Source organism: Gekko japonicus, unplaced genomic scaffold (assembly GCF_001447785.1).
Source record: "Gekko japonicus isolate JY-2015 unplaced genomic scaffold, Gekko_japonicus_V1.1 scaffold1837, whole genome shotgun sequence".
In the NCBI taxonomy this organism is placed as follows: Eukaryota; Metazoa; Chordata; class Lepidosauria; order Squamata; family Gekkonidae; genus Gekko; species Gekko japonicus.
The window spans coordinates 65,764-85,021 of NW_015170941.1; the positions used below are offsets into that span (position 1 = coordinate 65,764).

At 44.5% G+C, this 19,258-nt stretch overlaps 1 protein-coding gene across 1 annotated transcript in view; it reads left to right on the forward strand.

Moving 5' to 3' along the window:
* LOC107116860 (V-type proton ATPase subunit S1-like) overlaps positions 1–19,258 on the forward strand; it is a 92,483-nt gene that overhangs the window by 33,082 nt on the left and 40,143 nt on the right. Inside the window, exons 4-6 of the mRNA XM_015418877.1 lie at positions 12,069–12,262; positions 12,711–12,751; positions 16,886–16,971. Of these exons, the coding sequence (XP_015274363.1) occupies positions 12,069–12,262; positions 12,711–12,751; positions 16,886–16,971 (321 nt within the window). The remainder of the gene's footprint in view (positions 1–12,068; positions 12,263–12,710; positions 12,752–16,885; positions 16,972–19,258) is intronic.

Below are 19,258 nucleotides of genomic sequence, written 5' to 3' on the forward strand. Positions count from 1 at the left end.
TGATCACAAGCATCACCAGACTAGATGTTAAGAAAAAAACTACCCCCAAAGAAGGTGCCCCCCATCCTCCAAGGACTGTCAAACCAGAGAATCTTTACAGTGGAAACTGAAGAGGGAGCATTTTTGCAAGCCCAGCAGAACCAGTGCAGTGTACAGTGCCCAGCAAAGCCAGTGCCTTCATAACATTAACAAATATTTGCTACTATACTACTATTAAATACATCTGTCACCAAGCAGGACAGGGATGAGAAAGTCTTGAGAGCAAGAAGTGAAAATCAAGTGTGTAGGGGAATTCAGAAAAAAATAGATAAAGAGACAGAAATGAATGAGAAACGCATGGAAAAGACAGAGGGAAATTAAGACAGGGAAACGTTGTTTTATCTTGCTGCAACAGCCTAACTACTGCTTTGCAAGATCTTGTTGAGCTGGGTGCAAGGAAAGGAAGCGAGAAAGGCTAGACTATTGGAGTGTTGCTGATGTCCAATTTATATAAAAATACATCCTTACAAATACGCTATACTGCCGATGGTAAGCTATCAAGACCTATTCAAGCCCAAAAAGGTGTCAGACAGGGTTGCCTTCTTGCTCCTTTTTTATTTAATTTGTATGTTAACTGTTTGATAACTTGCTTGCATGAAATTGATATCTCAGCACCCACCTTGGGCATGGGAAGAAAAATCCCTGTGTTAATGTATGCAGATGACACGGTGCTTCTTTCACGTACTAGAGGAGGTCTAAAAAGGGCGTTAGAAAAATTTAGTGAACAATGCCAAAAAGAGTCTCTTACTGTAAATTACTCAAAGACAAAGATCATGCGTTTCCATAAAAAATACAAAGAAATGAAATGGTCAATGGACGGGGTACGGGTAGATCAAGTTAAAAATTTTAAATATTTGGGACTAACCTTCTCATTTAATGGAAAGGCTTCTAGACATCTCCAAAATGCTGCATGTTCAGCACAAAAGAGTGCAAATGCTATATTGCGCTTCTTTAGGAAAGAGGGAGCCCAATATGTCCCGGCTGCTCTTAAATTATTCTTGAGCAAAGTTCTCCCACAAATGATATATGGAACACAAATACTAGCAGAGAGTAAATTTAAAGATCTAGAGGTAGTACAATCGAAATTCCTTAGAGCACTCTTCAACGTCCCAAAAGGTACTGCAAATTTGAGTTTAAGACAAGAAGCAGGTTTATCTACTGTTACACTGAATATTTGGATTCAGAGGAGTAATTATTGGGTTAAGTCCCATTTGAATCCAGTGGGACTTATTCCTGATCTTTTGGCATCAACACCATATCCCCAATGGGCTCTTAGAGTAGTAGATAAATTGAAACTAATTGGGTTAGATCCTGAAAATCTGCTAGAGGGAGGTCTGCAGCATGCAAAGAATTTAATATACCAAAGATTTAAGGATATTGAAACACAAAACGACTATGCAGCCCTGCCTTCCTATTATAAGAGATTAAAGCAGGGACCAAGTTTAAATGCCGCATCTTACCTTGGACTTATAAAAAACCCTAACCATAGATGGGCGTTTACTAGAGCACGGCTCGATGTGTTACCCTCAGCAGTACTTTATGGTAGATATACCCGGACTCCCATGCACCAGAGAATTTGCTCCTGTCTGTTAGAACAGGTGGAGTCGGCCACCCATATATTACTTCAGTGTCCTATGTATGATGAAGAGAGACAGCAGCTGCTGATACCCCTTCTCGCACGTTTTAAACCCCTGGCTAATTATCTTACATATGCCGAGGAATGCTTGATGAAGTTCTTACTGGCTGATACTTATGATTCTGTCACACGCAATGTTGCTAAATATTGTTACTTGGCAATTAAAAAGCGCAATGTACTGTAACTCAAGCCATTAATGATGGAATTGACCGGTGTGGTATTTTAGGAATTAAGCTTGTAAGGTTCTTATGTTGTGGACTCTGTGTTTAATATTTTGGTTCATTCTGCTGGTCTTATGACTGTTCTTAATAAACTATTACTATTACTATTACTATAGACTATTGGAGAAAGTTACCTGCAGTTTAAATGGATCCAATTACTGCAGCAGCTATCAGTGTGCTAGCTTGGTTGTATGATATGTTAAGGAAGTTTGCTTCAGTCTTGGAGAAAGGGAAGTCTAGCCAATCCTAGAGTGCTTTTTGCTGTGCTCAGACTTCCCTGTGCCCCTAGTGGCTGCAGCCAGAATGCATTTTAAAAATAAAAGCAAAGACATTTTACTGGATGCAGCATGACACTAGCTTCAAGGCTCCCCTTCGAGGGCCTCTTTCAAGCTGCACCTAGGGCGGAGTGCACCCCGAGAGGAAGGCTAGGTTTAAAGTGTGAATGACTGGCCCAAGGTTACCCTGCAAGCATCATGACTGAATGGGAATTTGAACCCAGGCCTCCCCTGTCATAGTCTAGAACTCTGACCATCATTCCATTCTAACTATCATAACAAATACCATAAGGCAAAAATTAGATGGTGCGTGCTGTAGACTTTCATACTAAACTGCGCCACTCAGTACATCATAAAGAAACTAAATTAAACCTTCACAGGTCAATTTCTATGAACACATTTAATGGAGATTATGGATAATGATGAAAAGCCTCATGTTTCATTACATTTTTTTGTTCCCAGTGTAGCAGTCTCTCTGCCCTTTCTCAGCTGGTTCTCTTTAGGAGATTTTGTCAAGTTCAGATGAATATTTTATCAACTGAGTGATATACTTTTCAGCAGAGCTAAAAGAGTGATTAGTGGGCAAATTCTCAGTCCAGCGATAGGGCATGTGTTATAAATCTAAAAACCAGATGATCAGCAATATAAACCAAATGTTTCAGGAATAGCAGCAATGCTAATTATCTCTTGGCTTATCATGATGATGGCCAAACAGCTATTACCTGAGAGGAAACAGATGGTTCTTTGATTTACTTTTAACAAATAATGCTAATGCATCAGTCTTATAGAAAAAGATCATGTTATTCAGATCCTTTAAACAGCCTCTCTATAGTTAAAGCAGGAAGGCTTTGGTTGTATGTGCTTTAAGTGATTAGAGGCATTACCTATGTCAGAAACCCATCAGGTTTAGTGGCACTTAGATGACCGCTGTGTTGCAGAGGCACAATCAGATCTGCATCACTTATGGGCTCATATCACCTTTTCTGGAGCTGGATGGGAATAACTGGACACAATCCTGGTCCCCTAAGTATGGAGAGCATCTTGTGGAGTGATTTTTCATAGGAATTGATGCGTCTTTCTCCCTCCATGCTACTATTATGCCATGCAAGGGGGTAGCTGCAGCTATTGTACTCTGGCACAGCCAACCAATTTCATTTATTTATTTTATTATAGCTTCCTTTCTCATGAAGACTTTAGGCAGACTGAACAATATAAAGCAATGCTGAATGTATTATTCTGATCTTGCTGCAGTGTTTTCTGCCTACATATATTCTTCATTGTTGAATTTATCACATCTTATACTCTATGGCAGGGCCCCCCAATCTTTTTGAGCCTGTGGGCACGTTCAGAATTCTAACATAATGTGGTGGGCACAAGTATAAAATGGCTGCCAAAAATTGGCTTCTGCAGGAGGTGAAGCCAGCACAGAATGGGTGCCCCTGCTTACCTTTAGTCACACATTGAAGATGCAACATTTTAGGAATCTGCACAGCCAATCAGATTTCCAGTGGACAATCAGAAGACTTGCTGTGCAAAAACCCCACCTGGCCCCACCCACTTTCTAAAAACAATTGGCAGGCACCAGGAATGGTGTCAGTGGACACCGTGGCATCCACTGTAAAGGATCGCTGTAATCCTAGTCTTATTACATAGTTTATTACATGTCTCATCCTACGGTTTAAATGGATCCTGTGTGTTCCTGTGTGGAGTCTCAGTGAGAAAGGTGGACTATAAATATGTTATCTGATATATATAAAAGTCCTAATGTATTGGCACTTTCCAGCACTCCCATTGGCTATGCTGTGAACTCCATCAGTCATCAGCCTGTCAACTGCCACTCAAGAGTACTTGCGTGCCATTGGTTGGGTGCTGAGTCCGCTCCTCTCTCCTGCCCACTGCTGGCTTGGCCACTCTTCCCTCGCTGTCAGAATAAACTGCCAAAATGTCTGTCTCTCCTGATGAAGAAGCTTCTCCTGCTTGACTTTTCCATGGCTGGCAAGCTACTGAGCTGGGCCAGCAGCCATCAAACCAGTCTCTGTGTGGCTCTCTTTCCTCTAGGGCTGTCAACCTTCATGTGGACCTGGAGATCTCCCACTGTTACAACTGATCTCCAGATAACAGAAATCAGTTCCCCTGGAGAAAATGGCTGCTTTGGAGGGTAGACCCTATGGCATTATACCCTGCTGAGGTCCTTCCCCTCCCCAAACACTGCCCTCCACAGGATCCATCCATCAAATCTCCATGTATTTCCTGACTCAGAGCTGGCAACCCTACTTTCCCCTCAGTGGCTGTTGCTAGGCAACCAAGCTTGGTTCTGTCAGTAAAAAGGCAGGGAGAGGAGGCCCTTTCCAGGCCTACTTTGGCCTTTGTGGAGAACTCACTGAGGCCAGACCTGACTAGGGTTGCCAGCTCCAGGTTGGGAAATTTCTGAAGATTTTGTGGTGGAATCTATGGAAGCCAGAGTCTGGGGAGGGCAGAGGCCTCAGCTGAATAGAATGCCAGAGAGTCCACACACCAAAGCAGTTATTTTCTCCAGGGGGAGAGAGAGATCTGTTGTCTGGAGTTCAGTTGTGATAACCAGGCAATACCACAGCCAATGTGGCGTAGCAGCACTTCAGAGCAGGGTCTGCCAGACCCAGGTTCTTGCTGTGGAAGCTGAGTGGGTGATTTTGGACCAGTCACAGACTTTCAGCCTAAGTTATCACACAGAGTTGTTGTGCAGATCAAAGAGGGGAGAGGAGAATGACGTGAGCTGCTTTGGTCCCCACTGCAGAGAAAGACTGTACTTTTCCTAGGTAAAAGCTTCGGGGGGGGGGGGGAAAAGCTGAAGTCAGAGGGGCAGATAAGGGTAGGTTGATGGTTGGCTGGGAAGGAGATACGACTGCCAACTCCAGGTTGGAAAATTTCTGGAGATTTGAGGGGTGGAGCCTGGAGAGGGTGGGGTTTGAGGAGGGGTGGGACCTCAAACAGGTACAATGCCTCCTTGGGAACCATTGTTGCCAATCCCCAGGTGAGGGCTAGGGATCACTCAGAATTACAACTGCACGTCAGATGGCAGAGATCAGTTTCCCTGGAGAAAACAGTGGACTCTGTGTCCTTATACCCTGCTGAGGTCACCACAGCAAATTGACCCTGAATGCCCATGGCCAGGGCATCTGCCCAGAGCCTCTTTCTAAAGCTCATTGTATCTATTTCCACAACAGGCCTGAAAAGTACTGAGACTTACTTAGTGAATTCAGCTCTCATACTTTACTTAGTGCAGAACAAGACATCTTTTCCTGGCTCGCAGGCCAGCTTATACGTGCAACAATCCCCACAGCCAAAACACCCCCCCACACACACCAGTGCAGTGATAGGCTATTTACAGGGGCCGAGAGTTCCATGGGCTCTCGGCTGGGAGCCTAGCCCTCTGATTGGCGGGCTAGGTTCTGCTTGGGCCATTGTCTCTGGGAGCGAAGCTCAGAAGCTTCGCATGACTGCATGGAGAATTAGCCTTGCACGTGGTCGGAGATGAATACATTACAGGGCCTTATTCCTAGTATTAGGATTGCCAGGTCCCTCAAAGTCCCCAGTGGGGGACTTTGGGGGGCATTACTGGAGGGGTGGGGAGTCCCCAGCATGATGACATCACTCAGAAGTGACATCATCACATTGGAGAGCGGAGGCCTCCACCTCTCCCAGCAGACTGTAAAGGTTCTTTTTAAACCCTGATGGGGAGAGGTGTGTGTGTGGGGAAGCCACGCGTGCCTGCATGCCAAGCCCCAAATTCAGGGCTTGGAGTGCAAGCATGCGGCCCCCGCCTCTCCCCTGCAGCATCTAAGGGCCCTTTTAAACCCTGCTGGGGAGAGGTGGGGGGGACAAGCCGCACACGCCTGCACACCAAGTCCCGAATTCAGGGCTGGGAGTGCAAGCGTGTGGCCCCTGCCTCTCCCCAGCAGCATCTAAGGGTCCGTTTAAACCCTGCTGGGGAGAGGTGGGGGGGGGGAGGCCAGGTGGTTGCTCTTGGGGGCAGGGCTTCCCCCTGCCCACCAGCTGGCTGGCAGGTAGGAAGGAGCCCCTCCAAATTGGGCAACCCCTGCCAAACTGGGGGGGGGTCTGGCTAGCCTAGTACTTATAAATCTGTAATCTTATACATCTGATACATAGGACTAGGATTACAAATGCCTGCAAAAATATCAGGCATGGTATATCATAAGCAGTGCAAAATATGGAATCACAAAAGTAGCAGACAATGCAGTAAGAGCAAAATAATACATACAATAAAATGTTGACTAGACTACAACATTCAAATTTTTTTAAAGCCAAGGATCTCTGACACTTCACATAGAACAATCAGCTGCTTACTATTTCCCATGCCTCTTGGAGTTCCAGAGTCTCAGGAATGGTGTTGGAAGTAAAGGACTGTGCTGTCTCTTATCTATGAGATCTATGAGAGACTCAGAGAGATAGATTGGCAAGAACACTGATCATCCTTCCCTTCTACTGCTTTGATACTACCCCTTTGATGTGTAGATTGCTACTCAGGGAATCTTCCTTTCTTTCAGTTTGACACCTTCTCTCCACATTGTGCCACTCTTCTCCATCTTGGCACCTTGAGGACAAGACATGGTTTCTGCATCTCTATCCATCCTAGCTAGTTAGACTAGATTAGAGGCCTATCTCTACTCTGTCCTGTCTAGAATGAAGTTCCTTACAATATAGGACTCATATTAGTTTTGCAAAGATAAAGAGGCTGTGTGTGTGTTTCTTATCAACAATCACTAAGCAGACTTTGCTGTGTTATATGCCTTGAGCACTCTGACAACCAAATAAACCTTCAAACTGGCTGCTGCATGGCCCCGTGTTTGGTTTGTTGGGCATTTATACCTTGCTTTTATCCTCATTTGGGGACTCAAAGCAGCTTACAAAACAAATACAAACATGCAGCTTGAACCAGGTAAGCTAAAACACATTTCAACATCCTGGCCTCAGCTTGAGTTTGGTAGTTTGGCTTGCTCAGAGCCACAGGCAAAAACCTTGGGGTAAGAGCCAAAGGCTCCTGCTTCTGCTTGCAACAGAGAAGGAACAGAAACTCAGCCTAGATTTTCTTCAGCTGACAAAAAGCTTTCTCTACTTGGCTCCCCTCTCCCTTTGACATGAATTACCTGACTGTGTTAGATCACACCCATCATTTCCCTTCATTGTCATCTTTGCTGTGTTGCCATTCTCAACGCTGTTAATTGACCAATTGAGGAAGCTGATAAAATGGCTTGCTGTAGTTTTTTCCTTTGAAATTAGCATCCTAAAGGGAGCTTAGGCTGTAGGAAAATATCTGAGCAATCAAAATGAGATATGAAAAGGTCAAGGAAGTGCTGGCAACCAGGGGAGGGGAGGCAAGAGCAGGAGGAGAAATCTAATAACGGCCCCGGTCACATGGCAAGTTTAGGCCTGGAAGAGGGACAGATCGGGGGCACAGCAAACGGGCACTATCACACCGCAACATCTGGGAAGTGGCGTGCACCCGTCCCCGATCCAGCCCTTTAGGCCAAAAATGCGCATAGGAAAAAAAGCCTAGAAAAAGGTAGGACCTACCTGAAATGGTGCAGCAAGCGCGGCTGTGAGATCGCCGGCGCACCCATCTTCAGGAGCAATCGAGGCTCCCGGCTGAACTGTGCATGTGCACACATGCGCAGCCAGCTGCCTCGCGCTCCCTTCCGTGGCTTCCCCCCCCCGGCATCTGATTGTGCCAGGGAGCAACTGCGCGGCGGCTCACGGGAGGGATCTGTCAGATCCCGCCACCGCGTGTCTCTTTTGGTGCGGCTCTAAAAAGCCGCATTTTGGGCATTCTCCCCTCCCCCCGCCCCGTGTGGCAGGGGCCAACATTACATTAAGTAATGGTGTGCAACAAACTGTTAATGTTAGCAGACTAGACAGAAAATTGATCTTAAATGAAATAGATATAGTGGAGTTTGTTTTACTGTGAACCAAGGCAGCAGCATTGCACTGGAAGCCCCGCACTACAACTTTGATGTTCACACGTATTGCCATTTGGTAACCTAAGTGTGGTTTAGCTGTATAAGGCTACATGCTGATTTAATTTAAAATTTTCCAATTCAGATGAATCTCCCTTATATATAAAAGCCGAATGGTGGTGGCACTTCTCTAGTACATTCCACACGCTCCAGAATTGGTTGGCGCCCTGGTGTGTCACTCAGAATCTGTCCCTATCCACTGGCTACATTGCTTGAGTCTCGTCTCCAACATTCTAAACAGTTTGCTGTTCTGAGGTAAAATGTGTCCAATCTCCAGCTGAGGGCTGGAGATCACTCAGAATTACAACTGCTTTCCAGATGGCAGAGATCAGTTCCCCTGGAGAAAATGGTGGGCTCTGTATCCTTATATGCTGCTGAGGTGGCCCCTGTATGACAGCCAATGTGACGTAGCAGTCAGGGCTTCAGAACACGGGAGAGGCTGCAGGTGTGTGGGGGGTGGAAAGCTGAAGAGTGAGGGAGAAATAAAAGTAGGTTGATGATTGGCTGGGAAGGAGATAGGGTTGCCAACTCCAGGTTGGGAAATTTCTGGAGATGTGAGGGATGGAGCCTGGAGAGGGTGAGGTTTCAGGAGGCATGGGACCTCGGACAGGTACAAAGCCATAGACTCCACCCTCCAAACCAACCATACCCTTCTGGGGAACCATCATTGCCAATCTCCAGGTGAGAGCTGGAGATCACTCAAAATTACAACTGTTCTTTAGGTAGCAGAGATCAGTTCCTCTGGAGAAAATGGTAGACTCAGTGTCATTATACCCTGCTGAGGTTGCCACAGCAAATTGACATTGAGTGTCTAAGCCCGGGGCACCCGCCCAGAGCCTCTTTCTAGAGATCGTTGTATTTATTTCTGCAACAGGCCTTTTTCCTAGTCTAGAATATTGTTAATCTGGTACATTATTTGGCACTGGATTGGCACAGTTACAGCCTCCATCTTTGAATGAAATGGATTTCAGACCCTGATTCTGTGTTGTTTGCCATAAGAAACTGAGCCTTTTGCTGATGCTGCAATGATATAACACCAAGTGATTGTTGTCCATTTCATGGGGAACATCTAACTGCTGTAAAAACTGGGAAAGTACATCTTAATATGGAGAGATTTTTTTTATTAGGGGGGGCAACTTGCCTAAAGGTCCCTACCATAAGAGGATCTCAATTGTACATGACTCTACATCATATTATAGACTGAGGAGAAGCATGGATTGCTGGATTTTTGATCTTATTTTGTGTGATTATTCCAATGGCTTTGAAAGAACCTGGATTCACCTAAAGGAGCCCAGAAACTGGTGTATTAACTGGAATATTAACTTTGCCATCTGAGTTACAATAAGCAGCTGCCGAGACACCATGAGAATCAGATCGCTCAGGACTAGGTTCCACACATAAGGGTGAACAGACATCCCTGACTGTTTACATTCAAAATCATGTTGTTCAGGAGGACTTTTCTTTGAACTCAGGCTGAAACTCACCATTAGACATCCCCAGAATGCACTTCTGATTGATGAGTGAGCAAAAAGTCCCCAGGACACAGGTGTACACCTGTACCTATGATGAACAAGAAGACCGGTCTCATGATTAATAAGTGCTCTGACCAACAAATTGTTTTGGGATACTGGGAGGATGACATAGGTATAGGCTTTTGTAGTCCCCTCACTGCCAAAGTAATCAACAAATGAAGGGAAAATTAAGTCACACATTTGTCTCCACCTCTGAGGAGTGGTGTGCACCATGGTACCAGCTCTGCCCAAGAGAAATGTAGAAAAGGCCAGAAGGAAAGCAGGTTTGGAAGCAGCTTTTCAGGCCAGAAGCAGCCTTTCCTCTTTAAGGCACTGCTGCTTTGAGGATGTCTTGAGGCCTCCAAAGGCCTATCCTCACCCCTCCCCTCTTCCCTGTCTCAGGATTCTGAGGTTTGAGAGGCTCACAAGTCTGTGAGAGTCCTGCCTCTTCACCCTTCCTGGATCCTTAGATAGGTAGCTATGAAACTGCATCAGCTTGCTTGCTAATCAACTGAGCTAAAACTAGGACAGAAGGATTGTAGGGTGGCAATTAATGGTTTAGCATTTAGATTAGCTAATATGTATTAAATTTGCTCTCATGCCTGCAACTTTTTGTTTCAAGTGTATTTAAAAGGTCTAGTGGTTTGTGGTTCATCTCTTCACAGCCTGGTGTGTTTTCTACTGATTTAGATTTTTGTTTTATTTGCTCCTGCTTCTGCATTGCCTTTTTATGTATTCATATTATTTTCTGTAGCCATTTGCATCTTTCTGATGGCTTTATATCCATGCTTTTTCATATGTATTCATGTATTATGCATCCAATCCAGTTTGCGTTTCGCAATTTGCTGTTGTAGTATATTGTGCAGTAATGCCTTCCAATAAACCATAATTCATATCAGTAATGCTTTAGACTTCCTACTGACAGTTGTGTACCCAGTGGGGTGATAAGGACCCATAGGAATACAGGCTTCCTCCTTAAGGAGACCAAATTAACAAATATGATTTCTCCAAATATACTTCCATATTGCAATCAATTGATCTGGCACCAGCACTTTCTTAGAGAAGATATGTTGGCCCATAAAAGCCACAAGCAAAATACATGGCTCTGAAACTGAACAGCCCTCTATCAATATCCATTTGCACTCTTCCCTGGTGCATGTTTTTAGTGTATTGTAAACAATCTGAATCAGAGCTGCATAATCATTGTTGACAACACCCTTCAAGATAGTTTTGAAATGTGTATGAGTGGTGGTGAGTTGTACTTTGGTAGCATATGATTGAAGCTAAGCAGTTACATTTGTGAGACTTTCCTTGGCATAATTAACTGACTGGTAACCGTGTGCTTCCTAAAAGCACCAGGGGAACACGGAAAGATATACTGATGTTATGCAAGAAATTTGGCAGACGGATAAAGAAGCATAAGGGAGTCAGCTAGATGTGACTAGGCAGCTTGGGAATTAAATAAGAAAAGTCATTGTTCAGATTGTAGGAGGAAAGGTGGGAGGGCAATTAATGAGTCATGGTCACTTCTTTCCTATCCCCTTTACTCTTCTAAAAACAGTAGCCATGGGGACTGCCACACAAGGTAGGAGGCCAGGAAGGCCCTGCAATTCCAGCAGTTTCCCAGTGTGATTTTCTTGTGAAAATGTTATCTATTGTCTTTGAATGTCCCCACACACAAATCACCTAGGATTGCCAGGTCTCCTCTGGCCACCAGTGGGGGATGGGGGGGGGTTGGGTTGCCAGATCCAGGTTGAGAAACTCCTGGAAAATTGAGGATGGAGCCTGGGGAGGACAGGGACCTCAGTGGGGTACAATGCCATAGAGTCCACCCTTCTAAGCATTCATGTTCTCCAGGGGAACTAATCTCTGCAGTCTGGAAATGAGCTGTAATTCCAGGGGGGTCCCCAGGTCCCACCTGGAGGCTGGCATCCCTAGTCACTACTTGAAGGAGTAGTTATCTTGAACATGCTTATGTGGAGCGGCTTTAAATTACTGAAATGGAACATCTTAGACCAGGATCATTTTAAATAGCCAAACATTCCTTGTTAAAAACAGTATTTCCCCTTTATCAAAGCACTGAGTTTTTCACCACACCATGAGCTGATTGAAAACTAGCCAGTTTGTCCTACTCCATGCACAAATATTAATTTTTTCCAAAATTGTTTTGGAAAACATTTGAACGTGTTTTTTAGACTCACTGATTATCATTTAGTAGGTTGTTTTGGTAATAAAATTGTATGTCATTTTCTTGTTGAGAATAACAAAGTTATTTTTTCACAATGAATACTATAAAAGACTGTAATCAAGCCTAGCAGAGTATAAAAAGCAATCATCCCTATATTATAATTAACTTTTCTTTGTACTTAATACAGGAATTTCTTAAGGCTTCACCCTCCTCTTTAGTTTTGCCAGCTGTTGACTGCCAGGCTCTCAGTCATCTAACAGAATACCTTCAAAAATCTCTGAATGTTCCCTTGGTGAATGTAGATGGCCCTGAAACATCACATCTAATGGTGAATGCATCCAAACCCAATCTATTTGTGATCAGGCTACAACCAACCAAGAGGTAGGAGGTGCTAAAGACCAAGACTCTTGCATGCATGTGCAAAATGGTGGTCACTTCTCAAACATGGAAATAATGATGAACAATATTTTGAGTCTTACAGAAAAATTCAAATCTTTCTTGGCATTTCAAAGGCCTTCTCTCTTGGAAGCTCCCATTTTGTATTCTCCAAGTTGCTGATTCTTCTAATCAAGTTACTTGCACCTTCCCAAATTAAACAAAAGAACTGGCTGTCTTTTTAAAATTACGCCTAACATTTTTTGATATAACATATAAAATACTCTGCTCTTAGGATAAACCAGAAATCACTCTTTTTTATATTATATTAGTTTACTAGGTCCTGATTGTAGCATATACTTGAAATACAAAAGTCCTTTAAAACTGCAGGTAGTAGTTTTCAGTGTTCCTTCCTATGCTATATTTTAATTTTTCTTCCATTTGACTCCTGTAGAAAAGATGAACCTGCCACTTTAAAGGCACTGATGGAAAACGGTAAGCACTGTACAAGGGATGAATTGTTTATAACTTTTTGCAGTGGGTGGGATTACATGTGGAAAGAGGTTTCCATGAAGACCCCCTTGTTGAATCAGAAAGCACATATGCAGAGTATGAATGCATATCTTCCAATGCACTCTCTAGTCTTGTTCACATGTTACAGTGAATGTATCTACATTCTGCCTGTATGTGTGTAATTCAGTTTGTAAGAAAGCACCAGTGTGTGTTCATTTTACAAATGAGACTGGGGACTATTACCTGAATAAATTTGGTGCTTGTATCACATTTTCAGCTGTACATGCGTTGTCTGTGACATGAGAATTATTCAATTTACATACAACTTCCCAGATTATGGGTGTATGTTCTACTCTGTCTTCCAACACACCTGCAAAGCAGTGTCTCCCAACCTGCTGACTTGGGATACTCATTGTACACAACCCAGTGGATTCAAGTGGCTACATACTGGGTTGGGCCTTAGAGCCAATTCCTATGCAAGTGTATTGTGGGGTGTCAGATACCTTCTTCAATGTATCTTTAATTAATTTCAACTGTAGCTATTCAAGGACTTTGCAGTCACAGAAGAAAGGTGGCGGAAGCAAAGCACAGGATTGGGGTGTGTATGTATGTATGTGTGATAGGGACAGTCACCCAGTTGCCTAGATAACTCTCCCTATCTTCTTGTGTTGTGCTGAGAGTCACCAAGAAAACACTCCATCTCAACTCCTACCTGCCTATGTACTTGAGTGATACTCTGAACCCTTCCTAGGGGATGGGCATTCCTTAATTAACCAATGAAAAACATGAAAACCTATTGATTACAACAAAATGAAGAAGAAAACTAATGGCGTGGATTAGCTGATATTCTGTCACCTGGCTGCCTGGTGTAGAGAGAGAAAACTGGGGGTGGGGGTAGAGTCAAAAAGAAGGACACTGACAAGCAACATTTCCATTCTGCAGAGTCAAGCACATCTTGCAACAGACGTTTTTCCACCGTGGTGCTACCAAACATGGCTGGCTGGGAGAGAGCTTTGTTGATTCAACCACTAAAAATGTATTTTGTCTTTAATTGCCTTTAAAACAGGGATTTCCCCCCCCCCCTGTCTGGTTGAGGTTTGGCAGGTAGGATCCCTTGGGTAAGGAATAAATCCCTGGAAATTTCATCCCATCTGATAAAAAGTAAAAGCATGTTTCCCACTGGAACCAATGGGAAATGAAAGGGAATGAACATTTTTAAAAGATGGAACAAAGCCCAAATGAAATATATATATTTTCATATCCTTGCTCTTGATCTTCCTATGCTGCACCTGCAACTCACAGCACAGCATCAGAAGCATTTTGCCCAGAGGCTTAGTTGCTTGGGGGCAACATTCCCTTTCTAAGTTTCAGAGGGGAGCCATATTGGTCTGCAGTAGAACAGCTAGATTTGAGTCCAATAGCAACTTAGAGACCAGCGAGATTTTCTGGGGATAAGCTTTTGAAAAGTATTTGTAGAAAAATATTCTTTAGCAGAGATTAAATTAGCAGAGCAATGAAAAATAATCAGAGTCCATGGGTATGTTTGAAAAAGAAAACAACTTTACTTGAACTAACAGGGAAAGGGTAACCAGGACTTAAAACAACAAACTCTACATCCTACATGTTTACAGCTAGAAAACTACACATACCAAGCAGACAAAGACAGGGAAGAGGCCCCAATATGCAAAATAGCCAATACATTGCCAATCACAGCGCTAAAGTTCAGGTCATTTAAGACCTCCTACAAGATTCATGGGCTTTTCACACTTGATAACAGATTGGTTACAGTCAGTGTTCCCTCTAAACTGAGTTAGTGTGAGCTAGCTCACATTTTTTTGGCCTCCAGCTCACACATTTTTGTCTTAGGTCAGGAGGGATGACTCCAGAGCAAACTAATTTATGCAGTAGCCAAATCGCTTGCTCACAACTTTAATGCCAGTAGCTCACAAAGTAGAATTTTTGCTCACAAGACTCCACTGCTTAGAGGGAGCATTGGTTACAGTAAGCACATATGACTTCCTGTTGACTAACAAAGTTAACTCTATAATTACTGAAGTGTTGTTCAACTTGCTAAACCCAACAGTTTTTGAAAGTCAACGCTCCCTTCATAAGACATGAGTAGGAATCTGAGTCTTTTTATACCTGTCAGAAGGCGGGAGGAGTATTGTAAAGAATGCTAACAGTTTTATTCAAGGTGTATAACCTTTCGTGTGCATGTACACTTCTTCAGATGCATCTGAAGAACTTCTTCAGCACACAAAAGCACACAAAAGCTTATACCTTGAATAAAACTTAGACCCCAGTCACACGGGCTGGAAAATGCGGGGGGGACGCGTGGCTTTTGCCCCGGGGCAAAATAATGCACGGTTGCGTGATCAGACATCCCGTGGAGGTCCCGTGGTTAGGGGGGAGGTGCCAATCAGATGTCTAGGCAGCAGCAGGACTACTGAATGGCCGGCGGGACATCGCAGCCTGGACAGGCCCTGCAGAAGGGCACTGGGTCCCGCAGGCCGCCGGCACTGGAGGATGGGCTGAGGAGGCCGACGGGACAGACACTCCCGCCCCCGGGGTGGTCCAGGAGATCCTCCCGGCTCCGCTCTGGAGGTCTGAAAAGGCACTTCGCGGAGCCACCCACACGCGTGCTCCTCCTCCGCTGTCAAAACCGGGAGGTGACGCTGACTCCTCCTTCTGTGGCCAACGTCGCTTCCTCCTTGTGCGCATGCGCCGTTGGGTGCTTTTGCGCATCCTGGAGACTTGGGGGGGGAACCCTTGATGGGACATGGGCGGGCGCCTGATGCCACTAACTACCACCGGAAACACGATCAGACGCCCGCCCTTGCCCCGCCGTTTCCGGAAACTAGTACCTCGGAGGTACTAGTTTTTTAAACCACATCTTCAGCGGGAAGCCTCGGGTGAGCCACGGGAGCTCTACGCTTCCCAGATGTGGCGGTGTGATCACACCCGGAAAATCCACCTATCTTCCATCTCTGTAGCGTGGCTAATGCTCTGTGTGACTGCAGCCTTAGTTGATCTTAAAGGTGTCACTGGACTCAGACTTTGTTCTGCTGCTTCAGAGCAACACATCTACCCACCTGAATCTAAAGAATGCTAGTAAAGGATGCATATTGCCCGTCTATTGTCTAATTGGCTTGATTAGAACAGAGAGGAAGAGGGTTGCCAGGTCCCCAGCTGGGGGATTTGGGGGGCATTCCAGGGTGGGTGGGGATGCCCCCAAGCCACACCCCTAAGCTCAATCAATCGCCCTGCCATCCCTCTCCCTCCCCTTCTACCTGATTTAAAGGGTTTCAGCTGATCAGTGGGGGCCACATGGCCCCGCCAACCAGCTGGAGGGCCCTTTAAATCTAGCAGGAGGGAGGGAGGGGGCGGTCATGAACCAAGCATGTGGTCCATGACCACCCCCTCCCTCCTCCTGCTAGATTTAAATGGCTGGCTAGGACGGGCTGAGAGACGCCCCTGGCCCCAGGCAAAAATCCCTTGTGTCTCTTCTCATTCCTTGAAGATCACACACAACAGGCTTGATTGGAACAGGTATGCTGCTACTATCCACTAGCTGCATCCTGTTCAGCTCCCAAGAACCTAGAATTTTATGCCCATAGTCCCACCACCAAACACCACTTCACCAGCCTGGGTTATGGTTTAGAGGATTTTCTAGGACTTGGCTATACACTAAAGAAACCATTTAATTACTTCATTGGACATCCAAACCACCACACTGCCCAGCAAAATTAGTCCTCACTTTACCAGAACAAGGTGTGGGCCTTCTTTTTCTTACTTCATCCACTAAAACTTTCCTCAGTAGCCTTCTTTAATATATTTTAATATCACCTTCAATAGTCCCTAAATCTCAACTGAAGCATTCAACACCTAATGGTAGCACTAAGCTCTTCAGGGCAGCACTGATGTCTTATTCTGGTTTGGGTTTTTTTTTTTTTTTGTCAATTGCCATGTAGATTGTAAGACTCAATGAATACTTTAAATACTAAGCAGTGTGGATACGGACCCTTTTTCAGGGCTTGGCATGTGTTATCCTCAAAGATTCCATACCTCTTTTGAACTTGACTTTGGTAAGTTATTATAATACATTTCTGTTTACAGACAAAATAATTGGAAGAATTACTAAGGCTCTGCAGCAGCAAGGAGTTCGGTCTTTGATGATTTACACCGCAAGGCAACCATCAAAGGTAAGTGCTATTCAGCATCTACCAGTATCAGATATTTAACATGTGACAGCTTATCTAGTAGACTGTTGTATATTATTCTACCCGACAAGACCAAAGTGGGTGGCAGCTGGTACTTAAGGTCTGAGAAAGAAGGGGAGTAAATCTTGTTGAGTGGAGGTTGAAGCCCTAGTACCATTACCTTCAATAAAGAGGAAGACTTAAATCAAGCATAGCTATTCAACATGAAGACTACCTTGTGATGTCCTGGAAGAAAGAACATGTCAGGTTCCCAGTCACTTCATTCTCCACGCAGGCTTTCTTGAGATAAAATTTATTAAAGAGGTGAGATGCTGAAAAAGTGAACTCTTTGTCAGAACTGAGGAACAGAGGCAAGAACCCAGTGTATAACTAAAACCCACATTCCATACATACGTCACACAGTCATAATTCTAAGCAGACTTACAAACCCAGACAGATGCAATGGTTCATCTAGCCATTCAAAAGTCTTATCTTCTTCAAGGACACTCTCATGCTAAAGTTCCATGCTGTGCTGCTTGGGAAAAAGGTTACAAGCATTGCCTCCCTAAACTACAGACATTCACACAGTCTCTCTCCCTCTCCCCCTCCCACCAGGAATGTCAGCAAGGGTGAGCGATAAGTGGACGGCTGGATACATCTGCTCTAGCCAAGGGAAAAAGCAGGAAGAGAGAAGGGGTGTGTGGGGTACAGAAAACAGGTTGCTGAGACTTCGGGTACAGAAAACATAGTAGGAGGAGAACAGTCCTGATACCTTTCTTGAAACAGGAATGAAGAGGGAACAAAAATAAGATGAGGTTTCCCCCCACACTTAGCATTTTCAGTTACTTCTAAGCACTCAGAACAAAGCAGGCTAAAGTGTGCATAGACAAATATCAAAAGATTCCCTACTGGATCAGTGCTCCATTTTACCCAGCATCCTGTTTCATACAGGGGTCAGCCAGCAGCCTCAGAGAGTCAACAAGCAGCATAGAGATTAAGGCCTTCTCCTGAAGGAGAACCACTGTTATTCAGAGGCTTACTGCTTGGCTAGCAGTTGTTGATGCATTTATCATCTCTGAGCAGTGGAAAAAAACAAGAGTCCAGTAGCACCTTAAAGACTAACAAAATTTGTCCAATGAAAGCTCATACCCCGTCACAAATTTTGTTAAGAACATAAGAATATAAGAAAAGCCAATGTTGGATCAGGTCAAAGGCCCATCTAGTCCAACACTCTGTCACACAGTGGCCAAGAATACCAGGTGCCATTAGGAGGTCCATCAGTGGGGGACAGGACACTAGAAGCCCTCCCACTGTTGCCCCCCCCCCAAGCACCAAGACTACAGAGCATCACTTGCCTCAGACTGAGAGTTCCTATCTATACCTTGTGGCTAATAGCCACTGATGGACTTCTGCTCCATATGCTTATCTAATTACCTCTTGAAACTGTCCATGCTTGTAGCCGCCACCACCTCCTGTGGCAGCGAATTCCATGTACTAATCACTCTTTGGGTGAAGAAGTACTTCCTTTTATCTGTTCTAACCTGACTGCTCAGCAATTTTATGGAGTGCCCACGAGTTCTTGTATTGTGAGAAAGGGAGAAAAGTACTTCTTTCTCAACCTGCTCTATCCCATGCATAATCTTATAAACCTCGATCATGTCACCCCTCAGCTGCCGTTTCTCCAAGCTAAAGAGCCCCAAGCACTTTAACCTTTCTTCATAGGGAAAGTGTTCCAACCCTTTTATCATTCTAGTTGCCCTTTTCTGCACCTTTTCCAATGCTATGATATTCTTTTTGAGGTGTGGTGACCAGAACTATACACAATACTCCAAATGAGGTTGCACCATTTATTTATACAGGGGCATTATGATACTGGCTGATTTGTTTTCAATTCCCTTTCTAATAATCCCCAGCATAGTGTTGGCCTTTTTTATTGCAGTCGCACACTGTCTAGACATTTTCATTGATACTATGACTCCAAGATCTCTTTCTTGGTCAGTCTTTGCCAGTTTGGACCCCATCAATGTGTATTTATAGTTAGGATTTTTGGCTCCAATGTGCATTATTTTGCACTTGGCCACATTGAACCCCATTTGCCATGTTGATGCCCACTCGCCCATCCTCGACAGATCCCTTTGGAGTGCCTCACTGTAATGTACTCCGCCATTGCCACGTGTGCGACCGTTGGGCCATGCGGTCAAGCAAAGCCCTGAAGCTTCGCTCAGGGAGAACAATAGCCAAGTGGATCCTAGCCCGCACCTATCAGAGGGCCAGGTCCGCAGCCGAGAGC